This window comes from Trypanosoma cruzi, genomic scaffold (assembly GCF_000209065.1).
Source record: "Trypanosoma cruzi strain CL Brener 1047053516291 genomic scaffold, whole genome shotgun sequence".
Lineage (NCBI taxonomy): Eukaryota > Euglenozoa > Kinetoplastea > Trypanosomatida > Trypanosomatidae > Trypanosoma > Trypanosoma cruzi.
In genome coordinates, this window is record NW_001849359.1 from 64,750 (window position 1) to 75,123 (window position 10,374).

General features: G+C 49.3%; 6 protein-coding genes across 6 annotated transcripts, besides 13 other annotated features; all 6 read right to left on the reverse strand.

Moving 5' to 3' along the window:
• Positions 1-10,374: part of a sequence feature (heterozygous, non-Esmeraldo-like haplotype) that runs on past the window's edge.
• Tc00.1047053509601.110 (hypothetical protein, conserved) lies at positions 123-1,844 on the reverse strand (the record flags this gene model as incomplete). The annotated part of the gene is made up of 1 exon (XM_809688.1): positions 123-1,844. One exon carries the CDS (start codon positions 1,842-1,844, stop codon positions 123-125), a length of 1,722 nt encoding a protein of 573 aa, XP_814781.1.
• Positions 2,004-2,124: a sequence feature (A-rich).
• Positions 2,126-2,147: a microsatellite.
• On the reverse strand, positions 2,313-3,962 carry Tc00.1047053509601.120 (hypothetical protein, conserved; the record flags this gene model as incomplete). Its single annotated transcript, XM_809689.1, has 1 exon — positions 2,313-3,962. One exon carries the CDS (start codon positions 3,960-3,962, stop codon positions 2,313-2,315), a length of 1,650 nt encoding a protein of 549 aa, XP_814782.1.
• Positions 3,965-3,985: a sequence feature (AT_rich).
• Positions 4,063-4,087: a microsatellite.
• On the reverse strand, positions 4,216-5,289 carry Tc00.1047053509601.130 (hypothetical protein, conserved; the record flags this gene model as incomplete). Its single annotated transcript, XM_809690.1, has 1 exon — positions 4,216-5,289. The coding sequence occupies one exon, from the start codon at positions 5,287-5,289 to the stop codon at positions 4,216-4,218; it is 1,074 nt and encodes a 357-aa protein (XP_814783.1).
• Positions 5,495-5,552: a sequence feature (A-rich).
• Positions 5,815-5,848: a microsatellite.
• Positions 6,018-6,056: a sequence feature (AT_rich).
• Tc00.1047053509601.140 (uncharacterized protein) lies at positions 6,170-6,712 on the reverse strand (the record flags this gene model as incomplete). The annotated part of the gene is made up of 1 exon (XM_809691.1): positions 6,170-6,712. One exon carries the CDS (start codon positions 6,710-6,712, stop codon positions 6,170-6,172), a length of 543 nt encoding a protein of 180 aa, XP_814784.1.
• Positions 6,824-6,853: a sequence feature (AT_rich).
• Positions 6,947-6,990: a microsatellite.
• Positions 7,183-7,227: a microsatellite.
• Tc00.1047053509601.150 (hypothetical protein, conserved) lies at positions 7,273-8,742 on the reverse strand (the record flags this gene model as incomplete). The annotated part of the gene is made up of 1 exon (XM_809692.1): positions 7,273-8,742. The coding sequence occupies one exon, from the start codon at positions 8,740-8,742 to the stop codon at positions 7,273-7,275; it is 1,470 nt and encodes a 489-aa protein (XP_814785.1).
• Positions 8,807-8,839: a microsatellite.
• Positions 8,993-9,026: a sequence feature (AT_rich).
• On the reverse strand, positions 9,244-9,630 carry Tc00.1047053509601.160 (hypothetical protein, conserved; the record flags this gene model as incomplete). The annotated part of the gene is made up of 1 exon (XM_809693.1): positions 9,244-9,630. One exon carries the CDS (start codon positions 9,628-9,630, stop codon positions 9,244-9,246), a length of 387 nt encoding a protein of 128 aa, XP_814786.1.

Sequence of the window (10,374 nt, forward strand, 5' to 3'; positions counted from 1 at the left end):
GCGATCAACACACGCCTCTCTCCCTCTCTTTCTCGCTCTCCGCAAATCCTCTCAGAATCGGCCAATGCCCACTCATCCACCAGCGCCACAAGAGCAAATTGTGGCATCGTCGCATGCTACACTCAGTACAACTCCATGTACTCAAGCTTCTGCAGGTCTTGGTACGGCGTGCAAAGCACCAGGCTGTTGCGCAGGTGCTGGCAATTCAATACATCGACAATCCATCCCTTTTCACGATGGGCGTTAATAATTTCACCAAGTGCTTTCGTTCCGTCAAAGTCAACGCGGTTCACAAGAGACATGTCAAGAACGAGATGTTTCTTCGTCTCCGGTGGCAATGACTCACGGAATGCAACGCTCCTTTCAAATATGGTGCGTTTTATCTTTTCAGAGTTGATGAAAAGAAGTGACTCTTGCGGCTGCACAATAAGAACACGAAAGACGCGTGGCTGCGGTGTTCGTGGTGATGCAAACATTTCATCCTCTTCCTCAAATACCACGTCGGACACGGTCGCATCCGCGTAGTTCAGCAACACGCTAATCGCAATGCCGACAACAAGACCAACAAAGGTATCGGTGAGTATACATGCGGCGCAGGTGATGATGGTGGAGTAAAGATTCGCTGTGTCAATAACATGTAGAATGTGAAGGTCATTCAGGTCCACCAGTTTGTATGCGACAACCATCAGAATTGCCGCCACGGTTGCCATGGGCAGTTCCTTTAAAAGGGGGAGCAATACACTACATAAGAGTCCCACAGCGACGCACGAAACAACTCCCGCCATTCGTGAAAAGGCGCCAGAGTGCACCATCAGCGCTGTGCGAGCCAACGCAGCCGTCGATGGAATCCCCCCAACGAATGCACTTGCAACGTTTGAGAGCGCCAACCCAAACGTGTCACGAGCACTCGAGTAGTTGAGGTACGACTTATCGCTCACATGATTATTCGCAATGACAGAACTGATGAGGGTCTCCATAAGTCCAACAATGGCAATACCAAACCCGTATAAAATAATCCTTGGGTGAAACCACTGGGGATTTATCAGCAAATCCAAAGAGCTGAAAGCAAAGAAATTAAGTGACAGATCCGGGTACTTCATGTTCAAGAGGACAAACGATCCTCGCGGCAATACCTGAGCCATTAATATACCAAAGAGCGTAAATATAATCTGCCATGGGATTTTGTTATACCGTTTGGAGAGAATAAGCAAAGGAACGACGGTGACAAGAAAGAGTAGGGTGTCTGGAACGCTGATTGTCCCAAGGCACCTGTAATCTTCCTTCAACTTCTCCATAATCGTCTCCCGTTGTGCCACACCCTTCAGTCCCAACGCCGAGGGGATTTGCCCAACGGCAATCACAATCGCCACACCGCACCCAAAGCCGTGCGCTACACCAGAACTCACATACCGCAGAAGACGATTCACGCGAAGCAAAAGAAACAACATCATCCAAAGTCCTGCTTGAAGTGCGAGTGGGGCTAACACGCCACCCCCGTACGACACTACCATCGAGGCAAGCAGCCCACTGAGGGCTCCTGTAGGGCCAATAATGTTGAAGTGTGAGGAACCATAAATGGTGGCCACACCACCTGCCCAGACGCAACTCACAATACCCTGCGCTGGCGTGGCACCACTTCCAATCGCGAGTGCAATACTCAGCGGCACATTTACGAGGGCCACGGTCAAACCGGCTTTTATGTTTGCCATAAAGTTATAAAACAGCGGTTTATGTCGTGGCATAAACACCCACTCCAGCCACGTACGCTGAGGATCCAGGTTCTCACCCAGCGCCGTCTTTGGGTGGCCAAAGATGTCCACTGGACGAAAAAAAAAACCCACCATGAAGCAAAAGGAGATGAACCCTCTTTTGAAAACTACTAATTTCCCCTTTAAATTTTCCTTTTGATTTTCCTTTGCCACGGGATGCAGGCAGCCCCCCGTAATGTCCAATAGAATTAACTGCACATTTTCCCGGTACATGCCCAGCGCACATGCACAATGAAGAAAAAAGAAAAAAATATCAAAAGAAAACAATAAAAGCGAAACCCAAGCTCAAAAATCAAAATTAAAAAAAAAAAAAAAGAATAGGAGAAACAGCAATATACAACCAAAAAAATAATAATAATAAATAAATAAATAAATAAAATCTTCCTTCAGTTTGTACTAATCACTGCTGTTGCTATAGGGGTTGTGGTGGCGGTAGCGGGGGGTGATATGCTTTGTTGTGTATGGAAGTTCCCCGAGCAGAACTGCACTCGGTTCAGAGGAATGTCAATAATAAAAAACAACCACCATGAGCAAAATAACCCCTCAATGGACGCCAATCGTCGACCACCAGTCATCGTATGTGGGGTCCTCAATACTCACGTAGAAGTCATTTGCTTCGACAACAGTGGCCTCCCGCGCGCAGTCGTTGGGGTCATAATTACGAAACTCCTCGCCGTCGGCAATATCAAGAATGCGCACCTCCTCTCGAACAACAATGTGCGGCTGCCCGTCGGGGCGCTTGACGGAAAACTCGTGAAAAAGCCGCACTTCCCGCATCCACACACGGTACCCGTCCACACGAACAAAATGGCGAAACAGAATGAAAAACGCCAGTGACATGACACGGAAGCGCACGGAACTTTTCACAATGCCGTGGTCGTGCAGGTCATCCTCAAAAATGTCAAAGTTGTGAAAGAAAACAATGGGCAGTGTTTGGTCCTTCAACAGCTCCCAGTTCACGCCAGGCATAGAAGGTTCAAGTGGCCTCAGTTTGCAGCGCCATTCATTTACGCCAAAGTAATTATTCCGCCACGCCCAGTCAACCTTGGCATCAACAGTGGCGTACGGTGATTTCTTCCAGGAATCCGCGACGGGGATCTGCAGCTGCGGCAGGGTCGATCGGCAATAGGCGTCGGTGCGGTAGAAGGCAGCAGCCGAGCGCAACACCTCCAACAACGAGAATTTCACCAACGCCACATCCGCTCTCTCCGCAGGGGCGATACGAAGTGTATTAAAGGCAAACGGAATTTCCGGAAGGGCGCTGACGCCAAGAGCCTCTTCGTAGTGCAGCAGCTCCTCCTGCGTCAAGATGCGGGACAACTCCGTCACGGAAAAGTCCCACCCGCCCACACGGTGAGTGAACCGCTGTGAACGCTGCTGCTTGCTCGCCCCCTCTCCCACCTCCGTCAAAGCCTTCGCAGGCGTTGTGCCTGGTGCACGGGTAATGACAAATGCGGTCATTTTCGTCCCTGAAAAAGGGGGAAACGCTCCTTTTGCCTTTGATCCAGCAGCCTCCTCTACTGTCGGCACTTTGTCCTCATCTTTGCCCGCCAATGAGAAGGGAGCCTCGTTATGTGAAGGAATAGAAGCCGCATTTGCCAAAAGCGGATTCCTCGCCAAAGTGCAAGCCATAGGGAACTCAAGATTTTGAGAGAGGACCGTCGCTATGTTCTGCAGGCCCTGTGCGTCCTCCGCGTCAAAGAACTCTCGTTGGGTACTGTCGACATCCAAAACACCCACCACATGTCCCTTGGCAGTTTTGATCGGAACGACAATCTCAGAATTCGATAAGGAATCACATGCAATATGTCCTGGAAAAGCGTGCACATCCGGAACGATCAGCGTTTCACCCTTCTGTGCTGCCGTTCCACAAACACCGCGTCCCATTGCAACCTCGATGCATGCAGGACGTCCTTGAAAAGGCCCCAACACAAGCCGCTGAGGGCTTTGAAGCAGGTAGAAGCCAAGCCAATTCAAAGGGAGGTCACTTAACATTGCATTTGTGTTTGCAAAGCGGTTCAGCTCGTAAAAAAGCAATGCAGAAACATTACTCAAACCAATCATCAAATTAAAGTGCGGCGTAAGCATTGAGGAGGGGAGCTCGACAAAAGACCTCACGACGGCCTCCAGTCGCGTGTATAACTCCCGTTTGCTCCCGCATGGGGGGATGACGGAACTGTTGTCAGCGTGCATCGTTAAAAAAAAAAAAAAAAATACGTAAGCCTTGGAACGGATCATCCCCGTTGTTATCATGTGTGGACGGGGCACACACGCAGATGCCACACACACATACAAAAAAAAAAAAAAAAAAAGAAGAAGGCGCAAATAAACGGTAAAAACCAAAGCCTATTGCAAATAAACAACAACCATCAAAAAATCAACACAATAAAATAAAATAATTGGTATTTTTAAAAAATCCCAAAATATCAAAACGGCTAAAGATCCCTCATACGTCATCAAGAAGCGTCATTGGTATATGCAACGAATGACTAAGAAGACGACCATGCAACTCACGCGGGACAACAGCCTCCTCCATGCAAGTAGCACCGTGGTGGCGCTGAAGGTGTTGAAGAGGAGAACGTGCCACCGGAAGCCACAACATCTGACGGCTACTCGATGGAGTGGGAAGAAATGGCACACGAGTCAAAGGAAACAATTCATCACGATACCACCATTCGTTCGGCCACGTCCTCTTCGCCTCATTTCGAGCAAAAAAAACACGCCCCTGCAGCTCCTCCAGAATAAAAATGTCAATAAAATAGCCGTATTTCATACATGTGACGGAACCATCCCGTGACGGCGGTGGTAATGAGCGGCTGTAAACTTTGTACCCGAACATGGGCACGTACTCCAGTAGAAGATCCGTCTCCACGCCATCCATCCGGGGAAACCCAAATGCTGCGCGGAGTTTCGCCTCATCCGCGGCTAAAACGCCCAAATCGACGTCATCGTCCCATGGAATGATGCTGCCGTGACGCATGGCGCCCAGCAAAGTGCCTCCAATGGCCCAGCACTTCACACCGGCGCTCTCCAGAACACCCAACACAGCACGCAGTAGACCATGAAGGGCAACGCGCATGTCAACCGGAACAAGGATGAGCCGCATCAAGCTGCTACGACTCACCGGCTCGCGCAGCACACACGTCTCACCACACTGCAACGCCACCTCATCAAACAACGTGACGTTCAGCACAGCGGAACTTGTTGCAATATTCGAAACAAAACGGCGCTGGGCAAGAAGACTGTAGAAGGACTGTGCGGAGGGAAAGTCGGGGGCATCACTCTTGTCAAGAAGCTCGACAAGCTCATTCTCAGCTGTCGTCGGCAACCAGCGATGCGGCTCCGTGTGCAGCTCCTCCAAAACCTTATCCATCAGGCGGTGCAAGCCAACAGCGCAGTTTGTCGACCGAACTTTCGCTCCGTCGGCAGAAACCAGCGACGAACGCACTTCAGCAGCCTTCAGCGAAGCAGCGCGATGCCTCGCCAATAAAAAAAGGCGCGGCAACACATCACAAGTCATCACAAATAACCAAAAATAAAAACTAAAATAAACCAACTTTGATCAAACAACACCCCCGCTACAGCACTGACACATATATACATATATATACATATGTTTATTGCATGTAACACAAAATCAAAAAAGAAAAGCAAATAATTCAGAAGCAGAAACGCCGCAAGGCAGCTCTGCAAAGCAACGCCTTTGACTCCACCCACCCACAACCAAAAAAAAAAAAAACTCACATGAATAAAAATATCAAAGAAGAAGAAGAAAAAAAAAAATAGATATATATATAATATATATACTAAGCCTTACTTTGCCCCAAACAATTTTGCGACCTTCCCCCTCAATACCCTTTTCACCCCCTTTTTCTCCCCTGTTCCCCCTCCCCCCTTCTGGAGTTTGCTCAATTAATTAACTTTGCATCCATTGGCAGTACTTCACTCGCATGCAGGGGACTCCTTCCTTCTGAAAATATATATACATACAAATATATTAAACTTCAAACTTTCTCTTGGAGTATTCATTTACATGCCGTTCTGATTTTTTTTTGATTTTTTTTATTTTTTTTTTTTTTGAGTGTATGTTAGTAACGGTCATAAACTTTTCCTTCTGTTTTTTTCCCTCCCAATATGGTCGGCTCACATTTACCAATCGTTTTTTTTTTCATTTTTGTTTTTTGTTTTTTTGTCTCTCTGTTATAACTCGAACGCCCTTCTTTTCGTGTTGATTGTATATATTCACACAAAAAAAAATATATAAATAAATAAATTTAAAAAAAAAAAGGAGTAGTCCTTATTTGTATTTGTAAAGGAATGCGGTGTGTCTTTTCCTCCTACCTCTTTCCAGCAGCCCAACGTCCAATGAAGTCTTGTAGGAGGAGGAGGAGGGTAGTGGTTCATTTTTTCACACAGTTGTCAGGCTGCCTTCTCTCCTCCTCTCCTGCAGCCGTGAAGAATTCCCCCATTCCGGGGCGTTGCTGGCGTCTGTGATATCCAACCACGGCATCTTTGTAGAATCTGGAGTTCCTGCATTCGCTGGGGATCGACTCCTTTTCTGAATGAAGCAGGTGCTTCACCAACCCGTCTGGAGACTGCTCCCCTGGACCGTAGGAAGAAACGGCAAAGTTCCTGCAGGCAATCATGCCATTTATGTGCGTCTGGCAGTCGGGCGTGCGGAACCGGTCCATATTGTCGGAAAGACACTTCCACCAGTCCTCGTAGAAGCCGTTGACGGGGGGTTGGCAGTACCGAGTTATCTCTCCTCTGCATCCCACCTCCGTCGCATCCCTCAATTCTTCCCTGCGCACATGACGATGGTGTCCAAAAGATTGATGGTGGCAGTTATGGGGCTCCTTGTGTTTGTATCCCCGCTTCACCACCTCCTCGGCCGACACGCTGCAGGCGAGAAAAAGGACGAGAAGAACAAAAACAAACCGCATGCTCCTCCTGCTGTTGTTGCTGCTGTTTAGCGAGATGTGTCCGTAAAATTAAATTCTTTTTACAAAGCCTATTCTCACACGGCCGTGGTGCAGCGTGAGTTGGGAAAGTAGATTTAAAAAAAATAATAATTTTAAAATAAACCCACAGAAGTTTGACGCTAAAACTCCAAATAAAATGTGGATGGAGGCATTCATACGCATTTGTGTTGCCCCCAACACTACCGCCATCAATACCACACGCACACACACACACACACACACAAATACAAATACACACAACGGCACACATATCGTCATTGCATCCCAGTCAAACCTCCTTTGTTTGTTTGTGTCTTTTTTTGTTGTTGTTGTTCTCAATGACGCAGAGAAGATCACGTTAAACAGTGAATAAATTTTACATCTAATTTGTGTTTCCGGCGTGCAGGGAGGCTGCAACAATAAATCGTACACATCAATGACACAAGAACAGGAAACAAAAAACAAAAAACAAAAGAAAAAAAAAAAAAAGAAAAAAACATGCTTCATTACTCAAAAAATGGTAAGTTTCTGCGTCTTTTTTTCTAAAAGACTTGATGACGCTTCTTTGGTAACAGAGGCACATTTTTGTAGCGCTCGGGCTTCGCACGCTCCAAGTTCTCCATCTCCACCTTTATGCGTTCTGCATGCTTGGCCTCAAGCGCCTGTTGGTCCGTCATTTCATTCATAACGGCCTGTCGTTCCGCCTCCTTCTGTGCTGCACGCCGCTGCATTTGACCTATAAGATACTTCTGGTCCTCCCGCAGCAGCTTGTAGCGGCGTGCACGCTCCTGCGCATCCAAGTCGACTGTGTTTGCAAGCTCTCGAAGAAACTCCTCACGCTCCCTCGCCGCCGCCTCAGCGGCGTCCTTCTCCTGCTGCCGCTTGTCGAGCACCTGTTGCCGACGGATGATAAGTACATTACGCATCAAACGTTCACGCTTGTCCTCGTCCGCGCGCCACTGCGCCTCCCGCTTCGCCCACTCTTTGCTGTTGGCTTCATCCCACAATCTATCTAGATCTCCTTCATCCTTCTTGCGCTGATTCAGCTGCTCCCGGATCTCCGCAAGGTGTGCCCGGGCGGCCTCTCGGTGCTCCTCCTTCTGCTGCCGCTTCTGTCGCTCCTCCTCTGCCAGTTCCGCTAGCAGACGATCCAGCACCTCCTTGTCCTCCTGCTGCAACTGCTCGTACTCCTGCCGCCGCACCTGCCGCAGCTCTTCATTGAACGCGCTGATCTCCTTCGCAAGGGCCGCGCGGGCCCTGCGGGCCTCAACGCGCCTCTGCGCCTCCGCAGCCCGCTCCTCGTTCACCACGCGGTTGAACTCATCGTCCTCCCGCTGCTTCTCTGCCTGTTGTTGTGCTTTTCGCATCTTGTTGCCTTCCACCTGCGCCGCAAGAGCCTGTTTCGTCTTCTCCCGACCCACGCGCACCATCTCGAGATCGCGTTGCGCTCGCTCATTTGTCAACCGCTGCTCCTCAAGCCTCTGCTGAGCAAAAAACTCTTCCTCACGCTTATCCTCCTCGCGGCGCCGCTCTGCAAGCGCGAGCTGCTTAAAGCGGGCATCAGCAACCTGCATTACCTTCAGCCGACTTTCTGCCAGTCGCAAAGAGTCAATTTTCTCGCGGAACAACCTTTCGTGTCTTTTCTGCGCGTCTACTCGAAGATCCTCTTGCTGTTGCGCGCGCAGTTCACGTGCTTTTTGAATGAGCCGTTCGCGTCGCTGTTCTTCCGTCTCCGCAAGGTTGTTCATCATCGTCTCATGTTCGGCGCGCTCTTGGAGAAGCATGTCTGCAAGTCGTTTGCGACGGGCCACCAGTGCGTCATCGTGTTTTGCCTGCACAGAGTCCAAGTGACGCATCAGATCCTTCCGTTGAATGACGGTGTCTCCACGTCTCTCCCAGTTCGCGGTAAGCCGCAACCGACAGTCCTCCGCATGGGCCTTGTTAAACAACCGCTGCTCACACTCGCGGCGCTGCCGCGCCTCAATCAGGGCAAGGGCATTCAAGCACGGCATTGTGAGTGGAGGTGTAACTGTGTGTCGCCTCCTAGCTGCAGACAAGTTGACTCTCTTACCGATATCTCCTTCTCTCTCTCTCTCTCTCTCTCTCTCTTCCTATCTAAATATATTTTTCTTCCTTCCCTCACAGCCGCTCCTTGTCTTCGAAACGTCCTTCTCCTTCTTTTATGTGGTGCTCACCTGCTTAAGTCTCCCCGAGAGATGTGTACCTTCTGTAGTTTCCCCTTTCCTTCTGGAAACACACGTCAATAAAAAAACATATATATATATATATATTTTAAGCAACGTAAAGGGTGCAACCACATAAAAGAGATGATAAGAAAAAACATGCAGCGGAAACGAAACCTGCACATGTGTATAACTCCCAAATGTCACGACATGTCACACACATGGAAGCAAAGCAGAAACAAAGGGATAAGGCGCATATTTCGCCCACCTTCATTCACTCATCCTCCCTCCTCTCTTTCTCCCTCTCCACACACGCACACACAATCGGTGTCAAGGCATGGATTCCAGCAACATACATTTAGCCTCCAGTACGGCCAGCTCAGCCTTCTCCATCGCGTCCTCCACGGCCACCGCGTCCTGCCGTTCCTTCAAGAGGCGCGCACGAATTTTTGAGACCACGTCGTCGTCTTTCATAAAGAGCGGTAACGGCGGTGTACTGATCGGAAACATACCGCACGGCGCAAACACAGAACAGTAAGGGAAGGCCAGTTCTTTACTTTCCGTCAAAGTCCCCTGCTCCATGCGGCGTTGAAGCCGTGCGTGAGCCTCCGCAATCAACCGAGCGTCCAACGACTCCAACGTGTCGGAGTATTCCTCCGACGAGGACGCGGGCGCCTCGCAGCTGCAGGCGACAATGTTGTCATCACCAATGGACATGAGCTCTCATAAAGGACCCGCTAAAAAAATAGGTGAGTGCGTGCACGTTACGTACACAAGAAGAGACGGGAAAGAAGAGAAGTCATTTGAAATATTTGGGCCCAATCCGCAACAACGAAAAAGAAAAAAAAGACCCGCAGGCACAAAAATGTCTCATTGTTTAAAAATAAAAAAATGAAAGTTTACTTCCCCCCTCTTTCTCCTTGCCTTCATTCCTTTTCTCCCGGCATTTTATCAGGTGGAAAAAGCCGGAGGGAAAAAAGGGGAGGGGACACCACTCCTCCGTCGTCCCCACTCATTCCTCCCGGCCGCAGCGTCAATTTCTTTTTTTTTTCCTTTTAATTTCATTTAGCATATTTTTTGCCTTCGCGCCAATAAATCGCCTCCCCCCTCAACCGGCCCACACCATCCCTCCCGCAGCCGCAGCCATTTTTTTTTTTCTCTTCTTTTTGATATTCCCCTCCAAAAAGTATTTTTTTTTCTCACGCACTTCTTTGCGCCTCACTTCCGCGTTGCCCGCGTCGGTTGACTTTTCCCCGCCGTCGAAGCGGCAAACGGCCGGCACTTCGGTCGACCGCCCCCCGGGCACATGGCGGAACCACGTGGCGCATGCAGCGAGCGGAGCGGGTGGCGGGCAGGTGGGAAAAAAAAAGAAAAAGAGAGGAAGAGACGGCGGCGGCGTCATCACGTGTATGTTGCGCCTGTCGCATATAATATCGACCTGCGGCAAAAAAAAAAAAAAAC